The sequence below is a fragment of the Sus scrofa genome, chromosome 1, assembly GCF_054392235.1.
Source record: "Sus scrofa isolate SSC_HxYL_T2T_F1_AM1 chromosome 1, Sscrofa_HxYL_maternal_Yorkshire_Landrace_v2.0, whole genome shotgun sequence".
Taxonomy (NCBI): domain Eukaryota; kingdom Metazoa; phylum Chordata; class Mammalia; order Artiodactyla; family Suidae; genus Sus; species Sus scrofa.
Window position 1 is genome coordinate 30,993,789 of NC_139383.1, and position 21,579 is coordinate 31,015,367.

A 21,579-nucleotide genomic window follows, 5' to 3' on the forward strand; every position below is an offset into this window, starting at 1 on the left:
TTCTTTGGTGGTGAATGTACATGTATGGAAATAGTCCAAATCACATAACCATCAAAATTATGTGTTCTTTTGTTGCAGAAAGAGAGGGGGATACCTTCCAGGGCCGAGGGCTCTTGTCTAATACTTGGAAGTGAACTGTCCAAGGAGACACATGTGCTGACAAAGCAAAAGATTTTATTGGGAAGGGGCTCCTGGGCGGAGAGCAGCAGGGTAAGGGAGCCCAGGAGAACGGCTCTACCACGTGGCTCACAGTCTCTGGTTTTATGGGACTGGGGTTAGTTTCTGGGTTGTCTCTGGCCAGTTGTCTTGCTTGGCCCATATTTGTTCTGGCTCAGGGTCCTTCTGGAGGTGTTCGCATCTCTCAGCCAAGATGGATTCCAGTGCCAAGGATTCTGGGAGGTTGGTCCTCTTCTCTTTCCCTTTGGCTCCTCCCAAAGGCCCCTGTTTTTTCAGGGCAGCACCATGTTCCTTATCTGGGCCTCTGGGTATGAGACAACTCATGCCAGCAGTTATGACCGAGCCTGGCCAAGATGGGCGGTTTCAGTCACTGGTTCCCTTACACTTTTATCTCTTCATAACATATGGAACATTTCAGATTTGTCATGTTTTCTTGAGGAAGTTAGACATTATGCAATGGTTTTAAGGTGTGTATTGTAACCCTTGGGCCACACTATTTCACTTCCAGAAGTTTCATTGTTGACAGGCAGTCAACCCCTGACCCTAACCAACTGGTTTAAGTAATATACTAGCACAGATTTCCTCACAGGTTCTCAGGGACAGTTCTACCCCCGATTCACACCTTAGAGCTGTCAGCTGTACTTCAATTCATGAAAAATAAAAGTGAAAAACAAAACCCACCAAGTCTCAGGAGAACTAAAGAGTACTTAATTGTAAAATTGCTTGCATGACCATGTTTTAATCCACATCTCATCAGTGGTTTTCACGCACACATGTTATTTGACCAAACAACTCAAGCCTCATTTGATTTGGCCTGATTTAGGGAAATGCGCCTGAGGGAGGGAGTAGGTCTTGAGTTTGTAAGGAATCCGCTATCAGGGTCCAGTTTCTTTGATAAGCATCTTTCTGTCTCACTGTAAAATTTCACACTGGTTCTTGAGTCTCCCATGAGTCTCTGGAGGGAGTAGACAAGTGCTGGTGTCTGTTAGTACAAGTTCGTGTGCTCAGTGCACAGGGAGGCCAAACAAATGGAAATGTTGGTGTCTGGAGCAGAGAAAGGTTTACTGCAGGCCATGCAAGGACATGGGTGGTTTGTGCCCATCCCCAAAAGCCCAAAACTCTGAACCAAAACTGTAAAGCATTTTAAAGCCAAGTTGAAGGAGGGGGCGGGTCTCAGGATAAGTGATCAATTTGTGTACAATTCTCTGATTGGCTGATGGTAAGGTAACAGGACAGTGTCACAGAGAATCACAGTGTCAATCCTTAGGCACCAGGATGCCCAGAGGCCATGCACTCACGGTCATTAAGCAGTTAACACCTTCCATTTGGTGTGTGTGGAGGGGGCGGGTTTTCACATGTGTTAAACAACTCAGGAAATGTGCATCAGATCCTGTTATCTGGGTACTGTACAGAGGGGCTACAGCAGAGGATGTGGGAGAGGTGTCTGCCCCAGGAAGGCACCAGAGGGTCCTGCCCCGTTGCACTTCCACCTTCCCTGGATCTCACCAGGCTTTTTCCTGAAATGGTCGATGACAGCTTCTCACTTCTGGGTCCTGTGCTACAGAGCTGTTCCTTCCGCTTAGCTTTCCCTCTGCACTCACGGTCTGTCCTTTGATCCTTCGATCAGGTAGCATTTGTTGATGTCACACTATATTCCAGGCACTGGGTACTGGGACATGGTCTGTGCGTTCTCTTTGCTCTCTTTGTCACTCTCTGACATTCCCCCATGATATAATCTAATCCAGTAATTTCTGTGATGTAGTCACAGCCTACTCTGCAATGATCAATGCCTCTACTTTCTATTTTTTTATTCCTTCTTTGCATTTTGACCCACCCTCAAGACGCCAGCTCATTCGTATACAAAAGTGATTTCCAGCAGCATTTTTTCCTCCTTATTTTGACCTCTTTTAAATTTCAGGAGAAAAATAATAGGGATGAACTGAGTGGTATTAACGTACCTGTCCTCAAGACTCTTGTGCTGTCTCATTCAAACATGGATCGAACAACCCTGGTGAGACCTCTGATCAGTTATGAGTTGTAAGTCTTTGCTTCCCTTCTCCTTTTATGTACTTTCCATGTTTTATCTCCAATGTTAATTTTAGAAAACTATCCTACCCTTCATTTATTTCTGTTGAACTCTTGAAATTCAGTCCCATTACCTGGAGTCTCAGGAATTCTTATGCTAAGGTCATTTTACATTATGATTTAAATCTTTTTTTTTTTTTTTTTCGCTGTGCCAACAGCATGCAGAAGTTCCCAAGCCAGCACTGAACCTGTGCCACAGCAGTGGCCTGAGCCACTGCAGTGACAATGCCGGATCCTTAAACCACTGAGCCATATGGGAACTCTTTAAATCTTTTTTTTTTTTTTTTTTCTTTTTGTCTGTTTAGGGCTGCACCAGAGGCATTTGGTGGTTCCCAGGCTAGGGGAGTAATCGGAGCTCTTGCTGCCAGACTACACCACAGCTCATGGCAATGCCAGATCCTTAACCCACTGAGCGAGGCCTGAGCGAGGCCAGGGATCAAACCCACAACCTCATGGTGCCTAGTCAGATTTGTTTCCACTGCGCCACAACAGGAACTCCTAAATCTTTTTAATAAATAAATAATAAATAATGAAAACATTTTAGGAGATTTCTAATTTTAAGTTTCTCATCCAAACTGTTTGAAGATTCTAGCAGAGTCATTGTTTTTTTTTTTTTCTTTCTCCTTTTTTTTAATATCCTTTATGAACAAAAAGAACAGAGGCAAAAAAGGAGGTCAATACTCTTTTAGGATGAAGAGAACTGATAGTTTACATAATTCTAGAACTAGAATTATGAATTTGAATACAGCTACCCATGATGATTAATGGCCAAAAGGCTTTTTAAATTAAGAGCAGATTTAACAGACAGATAAAATATTTGAATTTCAAAAGGTTAAAATGGGGGTTTTCATAGACAATTTTTTTTTTTGTTTAGTTTTTTAAAATTTTTGTCTTTTTAGGGCTGTACCTGAGGCATATGGAAGTTCCCAGGCTAGGGGGTCAAATCAGAGCTGTAGCTGCCAACCTACACCACAGCCACAGCAAAGCCAGATCCGAGTCATGTTTGCGACCTACACCACAACTCATGGCAATGCCAGTTCCTTAACCCACTGAGCGAGGCCAGGGATTGAACCTGTGTCCTCATGGATACTAGTAGTTCATTACCACAGAGCCATGACGGGAACTACCATAGACAACTTTATAATGACACTCAGATAGTTATCAATTATAGACAGGATGTAATGTTTTTGGCATCAGGCCTTATATAAAATACTCTTCAGGTGGCTTTTTTGTTTGATTTTCCTCACCCACACACTGCATTTAGCCTGACCTTCTCTCATCTATAATTGGAAGGTCCACTGTAGCAACTTCAAGATTACAGCTAAAGTTCCATTTGCTAGAATTAAAAAGCCAGAATTAAAGAAATCCAAGAACTGGAGTTTCCCTCGTGGTGCAGCAAAAACAGATCCGACTAGGAACCATGAGGTTGTGGGTTTGATCCCTGGCCTTGCTCAGCAGCTTAAAGATCTAGCATTGCCGTGAGCTGTGGTGTAGGCCGCAGATGCGGCTCGGATTTGCTGTGGCTGTGGCATAGGCCTGCAGCTGTAGCTCTGATTGGACTCCTAGCCTGGGAACATCCATATGCTGTGGGTGAGGCCCTAAAAAGCAAAAAAAAAAAAAAAAAAAAAAACAAAACAAAAACCTGAGTCTTAATTACAAATATAAGAAACAGTATTTTTTAAAGCAAAGAACGTCAGACCTGAAGTAAATTATTTCTGCAAGACTTTACATCCTTTATAAATTCTTACAAAGCACATGGCATTGATAAGTACTAGTAACCTCATTCTACAGCTGAGGACCCTAAAGTTCAGAGAGCAAGGTAAGTTTTCCCCAAAGTTGATACAATTCATGAGCAGAGACCTATTTATTAACTAATTATTTGACCTAAGTCCAACTCACTCGATAACCTGGCACTTATGCCAAACACAGTATTACCCACTGACAAATGGAAAACCATGATCTTTGTGCTCCTGTGGAGCACCGTACACTTCATATTATAAAAATCATCCCATTTGATACATTTGCCACCGAAATGAGCTTCTCAGGGACTAAAGTCATGCTTACTTCCCTCAATGTATTTATAATGTATAGTGCAGTGCCTGAAACAAAGGTGCTGAATGAAAAGGAAGAAAAATCTACTGAGAAAGGAAGAATGGGTGCCCAGAACGGGTGTCTGTTTGTATCTGGGACATGATAGTTCTGTGGATTCCACTGTATGAGATGTCAATCTTTCATTGACCAGACCACGCCTCCAACATGATCATATATGTATTCAAATTTGTTTCTCAGCAACATATAGAACACATCAGTGCATTAGTGAGAGCACTGTCATTTGAACATAATGTAAAAGCAATTGCTTAAAATTTACTCCTGCTGGGAGCTATCTAGTATAAACATGCTCTTGACTACATGAAAACAGAAGTAGGAAGTGTGTATCTGAAGGGCAGATGTGTGCCTTCCTATTGAGTCCCAACTCATGCTTCATGGCTAGGAATCTATTCATCCATTAAACATCTCTCTGATTTGAAAGGAATCCAAACATATTAGGAAAGATCAAGTGCTAGTACAAGAAATTCAATGAAATAATATAGACCCTCTGCCCAGTTTATGGAGTAAGATGTTATGAATAGAGTGGACCCATTTTTTATTCCCTTCCACTGGCATTCTTGTCCCTTCCCCATTTGCTTTTATTACAGAAAGTCATTACCCTAAGATTTCTTTCTAGATCATTCTCATGACTTCTTGGTAGTTTATCACATATGTACTTAAATATCTTGGTATATCTTGCATCCTTTAAAACTTTGTATATATGGCATCAAATTATACATATAATTCTACATATTTCTTATTTTATACAAAAAATTGTGAGCCTAGGAGTTCCCATTGTGGCACAGCAGAAACAAATCCAACTAGGAACCATGAGGTTGCGGGTTTGATCCCTGGCCTCGCTCAGTGGGTTAAGGATCTGGCGTTGCCGTGAGCTGTGGTGTAAGTTGCAGACACAGCTAAGATCTGGCATTGCTGTGGCTGTGGTGTAGGCCAGTGGCTACAGCTCCAATTTGACCCCTAGCCTGGGAATCTCCATATGCCCTGGGTGCGGCCCTGAAAACACACACACAAAAAAACCCCCAGAAATTGTAAGCCTAATATACACAAATAACCATCACTCTATTTCACGCATTTTCACCATGTGTTGTACACTTGCATCAATGTACCAGTTTTTCAGCTAATGTCTCTCAGTTTCAAACGCACGTTTTTGTATTTTTCTTTGTGATGGTGAGGCCTGGAGTAGGCAAACACATTTCTCCTTTGCCACGGGGCTCCCTATTACATTCTGCCCATAGAAAGCGTTAGAGGGCCTCAGAAGGTTGGACGAGGAGTGGAGGCACGTCCTGTTTGCTCACCTGTCGGCCAGGTTCCATCAACAGTATTGTACCTGACAGCCGTAGCTGGTTCCAGTAGCAGTTGTTTGGAGTTTTCAGTTTTCTTCATACTCTCAGAACTGGTGTCATTACCTTCCTTCAGTAATACCAGGACCAACTAGTATCTCCTCAAGACAGGAGTCCCAGCTGTGGGGCTCTCTTCTAAGGATCTAGTGAATCAGCACCATGTGGAGAGCACCCCCTCCCCAGAGTTCTGAGCCTCCATGCTGCAGGGGCCCCTTGGAAGTCTTCTGGCTCCTGCCCCTCTTTTCTTCCCTTTGCTCAAGAATCCTAGGAGTGGTAGCCGCTTTCTGCAGAGCATAGGGTCAAGATCAAGGACATAAGCAGTCCATGGTCTCACAGAGCTGCACCCAGAGTTTATGGTTTCAGCAGTCCTTGTGGAGTGAGGAATACCATACATTAGAGGAAGCCAGACAAGGGGCCTGCTTCTTTTTTGCTGATAGCTGGATAAGAGGCCCTGACCACATGCTTGGGGCCTCCACTGCACCACTGTGGAATGCTTCCACGTTTTCTTTGCTACATCATCAAACTTACCAAAATTTCAGGGCTCAGTCTGTGTTACTTCAGTGTTCCATTTTTGTCCTTCATTCCTCAGATACCTGTTTAACAAAATCTCTAAGTTGGAGTTCTTGTTGTGGCTCAGCAAGTTAAGAACCTGATTAGCATTCATGAGGATGCAGGTTCAATTCCTGGACTTGCTCAGTGGGTTAAGGATCCCATGTCACTGCAAGCTGTGGCATATGTTGCAGATGGATCCAGTGTCGCCATGGCTGTGGTGTAGGCTGGCAGCTGCAGCTCCCATTCGATCCCTAGCATGGGAACTTCCATATGCCACAGGTGCAGCCATAAAAAGAAAAAAAAAATCTCTGTATTAATTATTATTATTATTATTTTTTTTGGTCTTTTTGCCTTTTCTAGGGCCGCACCCATGGTATACGGAGGTTGCCAGGCTAGGGGTTGAATCGGAGCTGTAGCTACCGGCTTATGCCACAGCCACAGCAATACCAGATCCAAACCGCGTCTGCGACCTACACCACAGCTCACGGCAACGCTGGATCCTTAACCCGCTGAGCAAGGCCAGGGATCCAACCCACAACCTCATGGTTCCTAGTCGGATTCGTTAACCACTGAGTCACAATAGGAACTCCTGTATTAAATTATCTTTAAATAACTCGTGTGGATTCTGTTTTCCTGGTGGTAACTTGACTGATACAATGGATAAAAATATGTTTATTTCTCTTTTTTTCCTACCAATGAATATGGTGAGCATGGTCAAAACTGCTGCTGTGAAATTCTCAGAACAAATTTTTGCTTTATTCATTATCACTGTACAGCACTAATGAACAATGTGACTTCTCACCTTAACTGCCTTCAGAATTCAGAGAAGTGAACGGCAACAAGCCCTGGAGAGATGAGAAGCTTGGGTTGGAGGGGCAGGATTTAGTGAGGAATCAACCAAGGATCAGAGCAGTAGCAAGTGTATTGAAATATAGTAAGAAGGGTGGTCTTAGCTAAGAGCAGGAGGATAAAACGAGAGCAAGTGGGAGAAGGCTCTGATTATCTCCTTTGGTTTGATATATACATGGGAACCACTTTAGTTAATAAGAGTGAAGGTTAAGAGAATTTAACGGTTTCCAGTATTTTTTTTTTCTTTTCTTTTTAGGGCTGCATCTATAGCTTATGGAAGTTTCCAGGCTAGGGGTTTAAAATCAGAGCTGCGGCTGCCAGCCTACGCCACAACCACAGTAAGGACAGATTCTTAACCCACTGAGTGAGGCCAGGGATGGAACCCATGTTTTATAATACTGATTGAAGGTTAGATTGGTAGGAATGAAATCAGAGAGGCTGATGGAGAGCCCTTAAGAGTAATTATTGGTTACAGAGTCAGGACTCTAAAAATGGGAATGGAGAGCAGGCTTATAATGGATATTGGAAATAAAGACCTGGGGAGGGCTGATACATTCTTAGAGATTTTATTCTAGGGGCTCTCTCCCCCTTAAAAATTCTGCCTTATGTATTTAAAAGCAGAATTATGTTTATTATAATACAAAACTTTAGAATCTAAATTTCCTAATCCCACAATAATTTCAGACTGTAATTCAAATTATGTACTTGAATGTTTAATTTAAAACCTTGTTTGAGGAGTTCCTGTCGTGGCGCAGTGGTTAACGAATCCGACTAGGAACCATGAGGTTGCAGGTTCGATCCCTGCCCTTGCTCAGTGGGTTAATGATCCGGTGTTGCCGTGAGCTGTGGTATAGGTCGCAGATGTGGCTCAGATCCCGCGTTGCTGTGGCTCTGGTGTAGGCTGGCGGCTACAGCTCCTATTTGACCCCTAGCCTGGGAACCTCCATATGCTGCGGGAGCAGCCCAAAAAATGGCAAAAAGACAAAAAAAAAAAAAACCTTGTTTGAATAATTTGCATCCACAATGCCTATTCGTGATACACACATAAGAGGCAAAAGCATTACTAACCACACTTGGTAATGAAATAGTTAATGTATGTTCTTGCTGATTTCAACATAATAAAAAGTTGATACACTTCCTGAAATCAGGGAGAATGAAGGGAAACTCCCTTGTTTCTTTTTGATTCTATTCAGAAAGTCAAGTCAACCAAGACAAGGGGTAGAATTTCACATTGACATTTGAAAATAAGTCCCTTATTTATAACAAAGCAATTCTTCTGTCTTATGTTCTCATCTTGTCCTCAGGGTTTTTTGTTTTTGGTTTTTTTTCCTGAAATGAATTTGGTTGTTTTTTGATTTGTGTGTGTGTGTGTTTGTTTTTTTGTTGTCTTTTTAGGGCTGTACCCATGGCATATGGAGGTTCCCAGTTTAGGAGTCGAATTGGAGCTGTAGCTGCGGGCCTATGCTACAGCCACAGCAAGGCCGGATCTAAGCTGTGTGTGCAACCTACACCACAGCTCACAGCGATGCCAGATCCTTAACCCACTGAGCAAGGTCAGGGATCAAACCTGTGTCCTCATGGATACTAGGTGGGTTCGTTAACTGCTGAGCCACCACAGAAACTCCAGAAGTGAATTCATATCTGATGGATATCATTTCAGGGCATAAGGACATATGGAAACTCACCAGGAGGCCTAGGAGAAAGAAGGCATATTCAGATAATGAAAAAAATTTGATGTTGAGTGATGTACTATTATAAGTATCTAAGGAAGAAGGCTTAACTGGAAAAATAAGCAGATTCTATAAAGATGAAGAAATTGCACGACCCTAAAGCCTAGCTCCTTGGTTTTCTGCATATAAACCCCATAGCAATAGCTGGATTCCACAGAGGACCAGAGACTCAGCCTGGTAGACACCTGTCATCATTGACCATGTCATCATCTATCTATGTTTTACACAGTGTCAGGTAAAGTTCCAATATTTCAGACTATGCCACAGTCTTTCCAAGAGAAACTGGCAACAGTGGTTTCTGCTGATCGCTCCTTATAATGGCAACACGCTCCTTATAATAGAGCCACTAGTCATGAACAGTGAGTTCAGTCATTAGCATTTGCGTAACTGTTCTTTCCTCCCATTTTGTGAACTTTGTTAAACCAGGTTTGCCTTACCCTCTGTTCTGTGTCTGTCACAGCTAAATAAGTTTATTTGCACGAATTGTTGTTATAATAGGTCCTAATACGGTGATCCAATATTAGTCTTTTAAATGGAAATATTGAACTACCCAGGGAAATATATTTTATTAAAAGAGAAGAGGTCAATAATATCCAGTGTGTTTTGGAAAGCGGTGGACTCCTCTTCTTGGCATGTTCATTCCACTTAGAGTTGGGTGAACCTCTAAATGATACAACAACGCTGAGACTACAGTCAATCCAATTATGTACTTTTTGCCCAACATCCTTTCCCAACCCTGGGTTGTGTAATATATTCATGAGAAAGTATAAATAGCTGGTAGCAGGCAGGCAGGTCTTTATCATAAAAGTTTTTCCAGGGATACAAGACAGAAGACTCTGAGTTTGTTTATCAAAGCACACAGAATTTCAGATATGATTGTATCATGTGTCCCAAAATATACAGCCATTCTGGCCCTCTTGGTCCTGGGTGTTGGTGCACTGGACACTTTCATTGCTGCAGTGTATGAGCATGCTGTCACATTACCAAACAGAACGGAAACACCTGTGCTGGAAAAAGAAGCTTTGCTCCTGATGCACAAGAACATAGATGTTTTGGAGACAGCAGTTAAACTGGCAGCCAGACAGGTATGGCTGGGATATTGGAAAGGCAATTTGAAACGTGGTAAGAATGGGAGTGTTTGGAACTTAGGAGAAACTCTTCTGCTCCGACTTGTTTTGAGCAGGGCGCACATATCATTGTGACCCCAGAAGATGGAATTTATGGCTGGGTCTTCACCAGGGAGACCATTTATCCCTACCTGGAGGATATCCCAGACCCTGGAGTGAACTGGATTCCATGTAAAGATCCCCAGAGGTAATGTCATCAACCTTGGGGTTTTTTGTTTGTTTGTTTGTTTAAGTTGCAGTATTGTAGAATACTAATTTATTGCAAATTCAGGAAGTTTGACTAGTATTCTTGCTGACCAATTATCAGTCTGTGGCATTGGATTCACCTTTGTCATTCTTCATAATATACCATCTGGCATGTCTTCTGTTTGGTCAAGGACTTGAGATGATGATGTCTGGTTGATTATTTATTGTACTTATCTTTAATGAACAGTATGTGGACACAGTTTCTACAATAGATGTGCTTAACTGGATTTCAACAAAGTGAGAAAGTTGTGATATCTAGGACTTAGATTCCCAAATATAAGTGTGTGGTTCATCCATGAACACCTGCCTCCTTTGTAGAAATGGTAAAAGGAGGAGTAGGTTTGTTTCAAAGGGGCTTCGAGGGATTTCCTGTTGTGGTGCAGTGGAAACAAATCCTACTAGTATCCATGGCCTCGCTCAGTGGGTTGGGTATCTGGTGTTGCTGTGAGCTGTGGTGTAACTCACAGATGTAGCAAGGTACCTGAGTGACTGTGGCCGTGGTGTAGGCCGGTAGTTATAGCTCTAATTCGACCCCTAGCCTGGGAACTTCCATATGCCACAGGTGCAGTCCTAAAAAGCAAAATAGTAATAATAATTTTAAAAGGGGGCTTTTATATTGGCATGGAATATAATCAGTATGGTGAGTGGAAATTGCATAGGACTTAAAAAAGGAACTCTTGAGATCTCATTCTACCATTCCTGGCTGAGTGATGGAGGCAGACAACCAAAACATTTGACTTCTATATTTCTTTTTTTTTTTTTGGCTGCACCCATGGCATGTGGAAGTTCCTGGGCCAGGGATCAAACCCATGCTATAGCCGTAACCTAAGCCACAGCAGTGACAATGCCAGATCCTTAACCTGATGAGCCATTGGGGAACTCTGAGATCTCTATTTCTTTATTTGTAAAACAGGGATAATAAAATTTCCGCTCCTACATCCCTTTACAGAGTAGGAATGAGTGTCCAGTGAAGTAAGACCTCTAGAATCTGTACTGTACACTGTGGCGCTCTCGCCAGTGTTAGCTGTCACCATTACATTTTTTTTAACAGAAGGAGCTAGATCTGAAATTTTGCTTTCTTGTCCACAAAGAAATTTTAGCAATTGTTGGTAGCTATAACTTAAGCATAACTTTCTTAAAGAATATCTGCATAAAATAGAAGAAAGATTTTTGAAAATAAATTATTTTAGGTGAATTTACTTTAAAAATAGGTTATATGCAATGCATTTTTTTTTTCTTTATAGGGCCGTACCCACGGCTTATGGAAGTTCCTAGGCTAAGTGTTAAAATGGAGCTGCAGCTGCCAGCCTACACCACAGCCACAGCAACCCTGTGACCTACACCACAGCTCACAACGCCAGATCCTCTAACCCACTGAACGAGGCCAGTGATCAAACCCACATCCTCATGGATACTAGTCAGTTTCTTAGCCCTCTGAGCCACAGTGGGAACTCCTATAATCCTTTTAAATGGCAAAATCAATGCATTAAGAAGTAATTTAATTTGCTAATTTTAAACCTACATGCTTTTGTTCAGAACTATTATCTTAGCCCACAAGAAGAGAAACTTCTTTAATAATTTGGACTATTTGAAATTGATTGGAAAGGTCAAGTCCAACATAAGCTGGGATTTTTCAACTTTGGAAAAGTATTCTCTGAATGTTGCAATCTGTGTTTATAGTAACCATGTAACAATGATGCAATGTCTACTTGATCCTGGGGCTCTTCCCTGAGCAGGAAGGACTCATGATTTACAGTAACTCAAGAGGCATAAACTAAAACACACTCAATTTGCCTAGGTTGATAAAACTGACTTTCCTGGGGGAAAGATGTCCTGAAGCCTGATAATTAGTCTTCAAAAAATTATTTTCAGGAGTTCCTATTGTGGTTTAGTGGTTAACGAATCCGACTAGGAACCATGAGGTTGCAGGTTCAATCCCTGGCCTCGATCAGAGGGTTAAGGATCCGGCGTTGCCGTGAGCTGTGGTGTAGATTGCAGATTCAGCTCGGATCCCACATTGCTGTGGCTCTGGTGTAGGCTGGCAGCTACAGCTCTGATTGGACCCCTAGCCTGGGAACCTCCAAATGCCGCAGGTGCGGCCCTAGAAAAGACAAAAAAAAAAAAAAATTCAGTAGGAAAGGTAGGTGACTAATGAAACTTTAATATTATGGAGACTTGCAGATGTTTACTCAAATGGTAAGCTTTCAGCTCTGTGTTGTAGAAAGGAGAAATCCAATATTTAATATAAAGGTAATATTTGTTAAGAAAGCCACTGTTTGTTCCCTGGTAACATTTATCCCTAAAAGGATCCTAAAAGTTCACATGGCCCTCTTTCTTTCCTCTTTAAAAACATTTCCAGTATTGGAGTTCCTACCATGGCGAAGCAGAAACACATCCGACTAGGAACCAGGAGGTTGCAGTTTCGATCCCTGGCCTCGCTTGGTGGGTCAAGGATCTGGCGTTGCTGTGAGCTGTGGCGTACGTTGCAGACGTGGCTCGGATCTAGGGTTGCTGTGGCTCTGGCGTAGGCTGCGGCTACAGCTCTGATTAGACCCCTAGCCTGGGAACCTCCATATGCTGCAGGTGCAGCCCTAGAAAAGACAAAAAACAAACAAAAACAACAACAACAAAAAACATTTCCAGTATTTAAACACTATGAGTAGAATAATGACACATCTCATGCTTCCTTGGGTTTTCCCCACAAGGAACAAATAAGAAATATTAAAATACCACTAATTATTCAGCCAAAAAGAGGAAAACAAAATAAAATGTATAATAGTTTTATGAAAGGCTCTAATGAAAGTGAATGTTGACAATATTCCCTTGTTTTTCCCGAAGGCAAAATAAAACAAATAGTCTGAAACAATAGCATACATCTGTGCTCCAGGTTAAAAGATTAGCTTGACATCAATTGCAGAGTGACTGAGAGACCATGACGAACCTGAATGGTCTCTAGAAGGAATCAAGTCATTAGTGTCCTGGGCTGTATCCTGTGCACATTATGTCATTAAATTTATGTAGCAGGTGGAATTATTCCCATTTGAAATATGAGGGGAAAGGGGGGAGTTCCCATTGTGGCTGAGCGGAAACGAATCTGGCTAGCACCCATGAGGATGCAGGTTTGATCCTTGGCCTTGCTCAGTGGGGCTCATAGTTGATAATTAGCCTGGCTGGAATTCAAACACAGCCATTTCCATTGAATCGTGCTAACAGAGCAGACTCTGAGTGACTGGAAGCCCCACACTATACTTGAAATTTCCAGTGACTAGTGAATCCATTTCTTAGTGTGTTCTGGATGCTAGAAATTTTAATCTTGCTTTCCACTGAAATCTCTCTATGACTTCCTTTGGTATTCGTACCACCTCTATATTGTGTTCAGATACTTGACTTTTCTTCCTCTAATTAGATTCTTTCAAGTATTTGAGGCCAGCCATGATCTTGCTTTTTCCCTCACCTCAACCTCTTCTTATTTCTAAGATAAATATCCCCAATCTGGATGGTTTGGGCATTACTTTGAAAAGTAATTTCTTTCTTTCTTCTTCTTCTTCTTTTTTTTTTTCTGTCTTTATAGAGCTGCACCTGAGGCATATGGAGTTTCCCAGGCTAGGGGGCTAATCAGAGCTGTAGCTGCCAGCCTACATCACAGCCACAGCAACGCTAGATCCTTAACCCAATGAGCGGGGCCAGGGATCGAACCTGCATCCTCATGGGTGCTAGTCAGATTTGTTTCCTCTGAGCCACAATGGGAACTTCTGAAAAGTAATTTCATAGTCTGTATTTATCGCGGGGTTTCACACGAGGGTCGTCTAAGGTAGAAGGGAAGCTATTATGTTGTACTGACAGATGAGAACACTGAGTCAGCACAGTGAAATGCTTTCTTCCTTTTCTTTCCTCTTTAAAAATATTTCCAGTAATAATGCTGCATTTGTTCTCTGTAGAAGATGACCTGCCTGGGACCATCTTTTTTTTTTTTTTTTTAAGGGCTGCACCCGTGGCATATGAAGTTTCCCAGGCTAGGGGTTGAATTGGAGCTACACCTGTTGGCCTACACCATGGCCACAGCAACACCAGATCCAAGCTGCATCTGGGACCTACACCACAGCTCATGGCAATGCTGCATCCTTAACCCACTGAGCAAGGCTAGGGATCGAACCTGCATCCTCACGGATACTAGTCAGATTCATTTCCCCTGAGCCATGACAGGAATTCCCCAGTCTGGGACTGACTATTTACTGCCTCCTAGTAGAACTGTGGCTTGGACTATGGAAAAGGTTCTCCCTGCTAGAGAGTCTGTTAAATTTTAAGCTCTTCACTTACCCTCCTGGGAGAACTGCATATGAGGAAGTGTTGCTTCTCCTCTTTCTCCTCTTCCTCCTCCATTTTTCCTGTACTTCAGTCTTATACTGCCATCTCAAGTCTGGCACATTAAAGTAACCAGCTTTTGGAGTTCCCGTTGTGGCTCAGCAGGTTACGAACCCAACTAGTATTCATGAGGATGTGGGTTTGATCCCTGGCCTCACTCAGTGGGTTAAGGATCTGGCATTGCTGTGAGCTGTGGTATAGGCAGGCAGTTGCAGCTCTGATTCAACCCCTAGCCTGGGAACTTCCATATGCTGTGCCTGCTGCCCTTAAAAAAAAAAAAAAAAAGTAACCAGCTTGCATAAAGATGAAGATGGTAGTACATGTGAGTTTTTAAATGTTTTCTCCTGATTCTTAGCGTAGAGCTGTTGTGTTATAGGTAACAAGTAAATAAACTTGTATCACTTTGGAAGTTCAACAATTACATGGTAAGTTTAAGGCCATATCTGTTGAATTAGGTTTGGCTATACCCCAGTGCAAGAAAGGCTCAGCTGCCTGGCCAAGCACAACTCTATCTATGTTGTGGCAAATATTGGGGACAAGAAACCATGCAATGCCAGTGACCCTCAGTGTCCCCCTGACGGCCGTTACCAATTCAACACTGACGTGGTGTTTGATTCTGAGGGCAGGCTGGTGGCCCGCTATCATAAGGTGAGAATCACTAGTACCTTAGCTAAGCTTGATTGACTTCTTGTTTATGATGTCCTTGTATCTTGTCTGTTGAATGTTGGTGAGGGAATGGCTATCAGTGCATTTCTTAATTATTACATTGAGTCAATAATAGGTATTTAATTTACTTTGGTTTCATATCAGGGCTCTGAATTTGCATAAAATAGAATGTGGTAGAATATTCAAACAAATGTGCTAATCGTCTCACAAGGATTTTAATATTCTAGCAGAAAGAAGGAGAAAAGCTCCTTCTTATCACTTGGTTTAATATCAGAGTTAGTTTTTCACCCAATTTGTTAAAACTTTACTCATTCATTCCATTAGGACTTTGTATTTTATTTTTACATTTTTTGCTTTTTTTTTTACGGCCACGCCCATGGCATATGGAATTTCCCAGGCAAGAGGTCAAATCGGAGCTGCAGATGCTGCCTACGCCACAGCCACAGCCATGCCAGATCTAAGCCCAATCTGTGACCTACACCCCAGCTCGTGGCAATGCCAGATCCTTAACCCACTGAGCCAAGGCCAGAGATGGAACCCACAACCTCATGGTTCCTAGTCAGATTCATTTCGACTGCGCCACGACTGGAACTCCCCTATGTGTAACAGTTTTTAATACATGCACTGGAGAAAAAATTTTATGCATATTGATCACCTCTATTTGGTACTTTTCTTACTAATTTTCCTCTTCTTTGCTTTTTGTTAACAGTACAATCTTTTTGCACCTGAAATTCAATTTGATTTCCCCAAGGATTCAGAATTTGTGACTTTTGACACTCCTTTTGGGAAGTTTGGCATTTTCACTTGCTTTGACATTTTTTCTCATGACCCGGCTGTGGTGCTCGTGGAAGAATTTCACGTTGACAGCCTTCTCTACCCTGCAGCCTGGTACAACACGCTGCCCCTCCTCTCAGCTGTCCCCTTCCACTCGGCGTGGGCCCGAGCCATGAGAGTCAACCTGCTTGCTGCAAATACCCACCACACTGGCATGCACATGACAGGTACCTCACAAGGGGCGGCCACAGTCTTGGGAAGGCTTCATTCGTTTTCAAGCCACACTTTTCTCTAATGATTCCTTTTGGTTGGGGGTAGGGGGGATGCGGCATATGGAGCTGCCAGGCCGGGATCAGATCCAAGCCACAGTTGTGACCTAAGCCTTGGCTGTGGCAACACTGGGATCCTTAACCCCCTGGGCCAGACTGGGGATGGAACCTGTGTCCCAGCGTCCCCAAGATGCTGCCAATCCCATTGTGCCACAGCAGGAACTCCTCTAATTATTCTTTTATTAACTCTAATGTCACAAAATTAGGAATACTGTGGGTGAAAATGAAGCAAACACGAGACTCTCAACTTCATATGAGGGGAAACTGGAGTTAGAAAGAAGTTAGGTCACGTGAAGAAAGCAAAGCCAGATCTAAAGGATGCTGCAGCCAGCATGCATTAGTAATGTTGAAAGAAATCTTGCTGTTGAGGTGATAAAATCCCTTTAGACTTAATCAGATTTTTAGAGCTTATCCCTGTTCAAGGTAAAACAGGCTCCCCTAGACTGCTTTGCTGTTTGTTGATTCAAATAAAGAATCTCAAACACAAGCACATTAGATAGGTCAGTGGAGTGTTAAAATTATTCTTTTATGGAGTTCCCGTTGTGGCGCAGTGGTTAACGAATCCGACTAGGAACCATGAGGTTGTGGGTTCGGTCCCTGCCCTTGCTCAGTGGGTTAACGATCCGGCGTTGCCGTGAGCTGTGGTGTAGGTTGCAGACGCGGCTCGGATCCTGCGTTGCTGTGGCTCTGGCGTAGGCCAGTGGCTACAGCTCTGATTCGACCCCTAGCCTGGGAACCTCCATACGCCACGGGAGCGGCCCAAAGAAATAGAAAAAAGACAAAAAAAAAAAAAAAGAAAAAAAATTATTCTTTTATTTTTGGGAAATGTGTTAGTTTGTTGTTAAGTTGGCTAAAGGAAGGGGAGCTTAAGTGAAAAAAAATAAGTCATCCAAGTCAAATGATAGTTTTAGTGTAAGTAGTCATTTACGGAGGATGCAGAGTCAAATTAGAATTTAGGCCAAGGTAACAGCTGTATCTTTTTTTTTTTTTTTTTTTTTTGCCACATGCAGAAGTTCCCAGGCCAGGGACTGAACTCATGCCACAGCAATGGCAATGCTGGATCCTTAACCTACTGTGCCACCGGGGAACTCCCCCCTTTTTTCCTTTTCCTTATGCTTTCATAAGGATATTTCATTTCATTTCTTCCTTCCTTCCTTCCTTTCTTTCTTTCTTTCTTTCTTTCTTTCTTTCTTTCTTTCTTTCTTTCTTTCTTTCTTTCTTTCTTTCAGCTGCACCTGCAGCATACAGAAGTTCCCAGGTAGGAGTCAAATTGGAGCTGCAGCTGCCAGCCTATGCCACAGCCACAGCAACACCAGATCCAAGCCGCATCTGCAACCTACACCGCATCTTTCGGCAACACTGGATACTTAACCCATTGAGCAAGGCCAGGGATTGAACCTGCATCCTGATGGTTACTAGTTGGGTTCTTAACCATTGAGCCACAATAGGAACTCCTATATTTCATTTCTTATGGAAGTGATTCTATTAGTTTGTCATCATGCCAAATTTGAAACCAGTATTGGTGTTTCTTTGTGTCACCTGTAGGGAGTGGAATCTATGCACCAGAGGCCGTCAAGGTGTATCACTATGACATGGAAACAGAGAGTGGCCAGCTGATGCTCTCAGAATTGAAGTCCCGACCTCGAAGAGAACCCACCTACCCTGCAGCTATTGACTGGAGTGCTTATGCCAGAGGTGTCAAGCCATTCGAGTCTGAACATCTGAATTTTCCAGGGATGATTTATTTTGATGAGTTTACTTTCACGGAGCTTAAGAGAAACACAGGAAATTATACGGTTTGTCAGAAAGACCTGTGCTGTCATTTAACTTACAAGATGTCTGAGAAACGAACAGATGAGGTGTATGCAGTAGGGGCCTTTGACGGACTGCATACAGTAGAAGGCCAATATTACTTACAGGTAGAAACTCTCCAATATGTTAGAATGCTTTTTTGTTTGTTTTTGTTTGTTTGTTTGTTTTTAACTGTTTTTTCTTCTAGGTCATCATTATATTTAAAAATTGTGCTAGGGGAGTTCTCACTGTGGCTCAGTGGGTTATGAACCCAACTAGTATCCATGAGGATGTGGGTTTGATCCCTGGCCTTGCTCAGTGGATTAAGGATTCTGCATTGCCATGAGCTGTGGTGTAGGTGGCAGATTCAGCTCAGATCCCATGTTGCTGTGACTGTGGTATAGGCTGGCAGCTTCAGCTCTGATTCGACCTCTAGCCTGGGAACTTCCATATGTTGCAGGTTCGGCCCTAAAAAAGGACAAAAAGACAAAAAAAAAAAAAAAAAAGAAATGAATATTTTAAAATTGAACAACTTAAAGTCCTACCTTATTCTTTGCCCTGACTTAATTGTACTCTAAACACAATCTCCTGTAAGCTAAAGATTAGGCACCCTGAGCACAATTGCCTGTGGGTTCAAGATGTTTTTTAGGAACTTTCCTAGTTTGTTCTAATGTCTCATCGAGATGCCCTTTTTGCGAGTGCTGTTATTCTAGTCAATAACCCAGAAGACCACCACTATGGTCATGCCAAGATCTCCTGACTCCAGCTTTGATGACTAGGACTCCTCCAGAGAAAGAAGATTGCATGTTTGACCCCACCCTGAAAACCTATCTCAAAACCTGTTTTCTCCTTTTTTTACTATAAAGCTCCTTGCAATTCTTTCCAGTGGGGGCAGGGAGGCACAGTCTGCAGCACATAAGCCTGCTGTGGCCTCCTTTGCCTGGCAAAGCAATAAAGCTATTTTTTTCTCCTTTACCCAAACCTCTGTCTCTGTGTTTCAATTCAGCACGAGCAGACAGAGGCCGAATTTCAGCAACACTATGAGTTGCAATTTTTATAAAACTGCTTAGGAGGTAGCCTAACAAATATTCCTCTGTTCCTTGAAATTGTGTTTTTAGCTGAGAAACGATTTCCAAGATTTCCAACCCCTGCTCTTTTCTTTTCCTACATAGATATGCACGTTACTGAAGTGTCAAACCATGGACCTGAGCACTTGTGGGGAGCCCGTGGGGTCAGCTTTTACCAAGTTTGAAGAATTCTCCCTCAGTGGCACATTTGGAACGAGTTATGTTTTCCCACAGCTCGTCCTTAGCGGGAGTCAACTTGCCCCTGAAACTCATTATGAGGTAGGAGGTTTTAGAAGGATACGTATCTATGAACAGATAGGGTCATGACAATCTGAGTAATAACGAGACGGGATTGCACTATTGTGGTTCACGTTCTACAAGCAACACCTTCAAAAGAAACTATGATGTGGAAGACAAGTGGTTCTAGACTGTCTTTAGACTGTGATGGAGAATTGGGAGTTTATTTTTCTACCTTAATATGATTATGAGATACAAGGGAACAAGGAGGTTATGGAGAAAATAAGATAAAAATATTGATTGCGGAGTTCCTGTCGTGGCTCAGTGGAAACGAATCTGACGAGTATCCATGAAGACCCAGGTTCAATCCCTGACCTTACTCAGTGGGTTAAGGATCTGGCATTGCCGTGAGCTGTGGTGTAAGCTGCAGATTTGGCTTAGATCTAACGTTGCTGTGGCTGTGGTGCAGGCCTGCAGCTACCGCTCTGATTTGCCCTCTAGCCTGGGAAATCCCATATGCTGCGGGTGTGGCCCTAAAAAGACAAAAAAAAAAAAAAATTAATTGCTGATGATGACTAGCAGCTAATGTTTATTTGCATGGTGGAGAAGGTGCCAGTTGAATACATTAAGTAATGCATCTGCAACTTATTTCATGGGTGCATTATTCTGTGAAGTTGTAATAATGACAGTAATAATTGATACCTTGTATACTGTTTCGTGAGCTAAAAGAACTCTTTTTAATCTATTATCTTAACCCTCGGTACCATAGATTTCATTTTCACCCAAAGTCTCTCTAACATTCGACCTGTAGATCTGACACAGGGGTCTTTTGACTCCAAATTTTGTGTACTTTTGACTATTCCATGCTGCTTTTATTTATTTATTTTTTTGTCTTTTTGCCTTTTCTAGGGCCGCTCCCGTGGCATACGGAGGTTCCTAGGCTAGGGGTCTAATCGGAGCTGTAGCCACCAGCCTACACCAGAGCCACAGCAATGCCAGATCTGAGCCACGTCTGTGATCTACACCACAGCTCACCACAATGTCAGATCCTTAACCCACTGAGCAAGGCCAGGGATCGAACCCACAACCTCATGGTTCCTAGTCGGATTCGTTAACCACTGAGCCACAATAGGAACTCCTCCATGCTGCTTTAGAGTGATGTTGTCAGAGAAGATCTCTGGGCTGGAAACCAGCTCTGGTTTGGAGTTAATCCTTTGCTCTCTTTGATCAGGTTTCAAGAGATGGACGTCTTCGGAGCCGAGGCAGAGCCCCTTTGCCCATTCTGGTTCTGGCCCTATATGGACGAGTGTTTGAAAGGGACCCTCCACGCTTAGGGCAGGGACCTGGGCAAGTTCAATGATCCCCTTCCCTGCCAGCCTTTCAGCGTTAGCCTGGCAAAGAGAGAGGAGAAAGAGAGAGCCCTTAAGCTTTGTCTAGAAGAGATGTCTTCACTTTGCTGAAACAACAGACTTAAGAAGATTTAAAGAAGAACGGATGTGTGTGCACAGTCTACATTTCATACATCCCATAAAGCACAAATGCATTTTTAGAAGCTGGGTTCATCTTCTGTGTAGATGCTCTTAAGGATGTGTCAGTACGTCTATGTATAGGACAAGAATTTAAATGGGAGGAGGGACCCAGAAGAATCCTTTTGTGGTATCTGCTCTAACATAGGTGAATAGTTTCTATCATTTGTAAATGCATAGGATAAGCATTTAAACTGCAGAAGGTATTTGATCAACTAGGATACAGGAAGTTAAAATTACTTGTAAAATAATTTTAAATAACTTTTAAACTAATTAAAACTGTTCCATTCTCTCTTCTCTTGCGGTCCTTTACTATGGAAATCAGGTATTTCGAATGACAATGAAAAAAAGAAATGAATAAATGATCTCTTTCAGACCACACAGTGGGTGTTTTCTTTTGAAATTATTCTATCCTAAAATCTACCCAGCCCCGGTGAAGCCCCTTCATACTCTAGGATTTGTTGCAACCTGTGCTGCAATGGGAACCTTCTGTCATCTTTCTCCCAGTTACCTTTGGTCCCTTGACCCTGGCGCCCTGAGTCCTTTTCCTGGTTGGTCACGTATTAACTCTGTGAAGAGATGCATGTGAGACAGGGGGCGCTCCAGGATGTG

The 21,579-nt window shown here is 42.6% G+C and overlaps 1 protein-coding gene across 3 annotated transcripts; it reads left to right on the forward strand.

The window, feature by feature from the left end:
• Positions 1-1,575: 1,575 nt before the first annotated feature.
• VNN3 (vanin 3) lies at positions 1,576-21,348 on the forward strand. 3 transcript variants are annotated; one of them, XM_085016032.1, is made up of 9 exons: positions 1,576-1,804; positions 2,096-2,214; positions 9,746-9,927; positions 10,026-10,156; positions 15,033-15,225; positions 15,953-16,244; positions 17,892-18,265; positions 19,310-19,483; positions 20,673-21,348. In XM_085016032.1, the coding sequence occupies exons 2-9, from the start codon at positions 2,208-2,210 to the stop codon at positions 20,799-20,801; spliced, it is 1,482 nt and encodes a 493-aa protein (XP_084872158.1). In that variant the 5' UTR covers positions 1,576-1,804; positions 2,096-2,207; the 3' UTR covers positions 20,802-21,348. The 3 variants fall into 3 exon arrangements, with proteins under 3 accessions (XP_084872158.1, XP_084872156.1, XP_001925491.1); XM_085016030.1 differs by lacking the exon at positions 1,576-1,804 and having other exon boundaries at positions 1,865-2,214; XM_001925456.6 differs by lacking the exons at positions 1,576-1,804; positions 2,096-2,214 and having other exon boundaries at positions 9,615-9,927.
• Positions 21,349-21,579: the final 231 nt, after the last annotated feature.

Bases quoted from the DNA above. Each gene is read 5' to 3' on its own strand.
- VNN3 (XM_001925456.6), top strand. From the start codon at position 9,715: ATGATTGTATCATGTGTCCCAAAATATACAGCCATTCTGGCCCTCTTG. The intron at 16,245-17,891 runs GTACCTCACAAG...TGTCACCTGTAG, and splicing joins CACTGGCATGCACATGACAG to GGAGTGGAATCTATGCACCA. The intron at 19,484-20,672 runs GTAGGAGGTTTT...CTCTTTGATCAG, and splicing joins CCCCTGAAACTCATTATGAG to GTTTCAAGAGATGGACGTCT.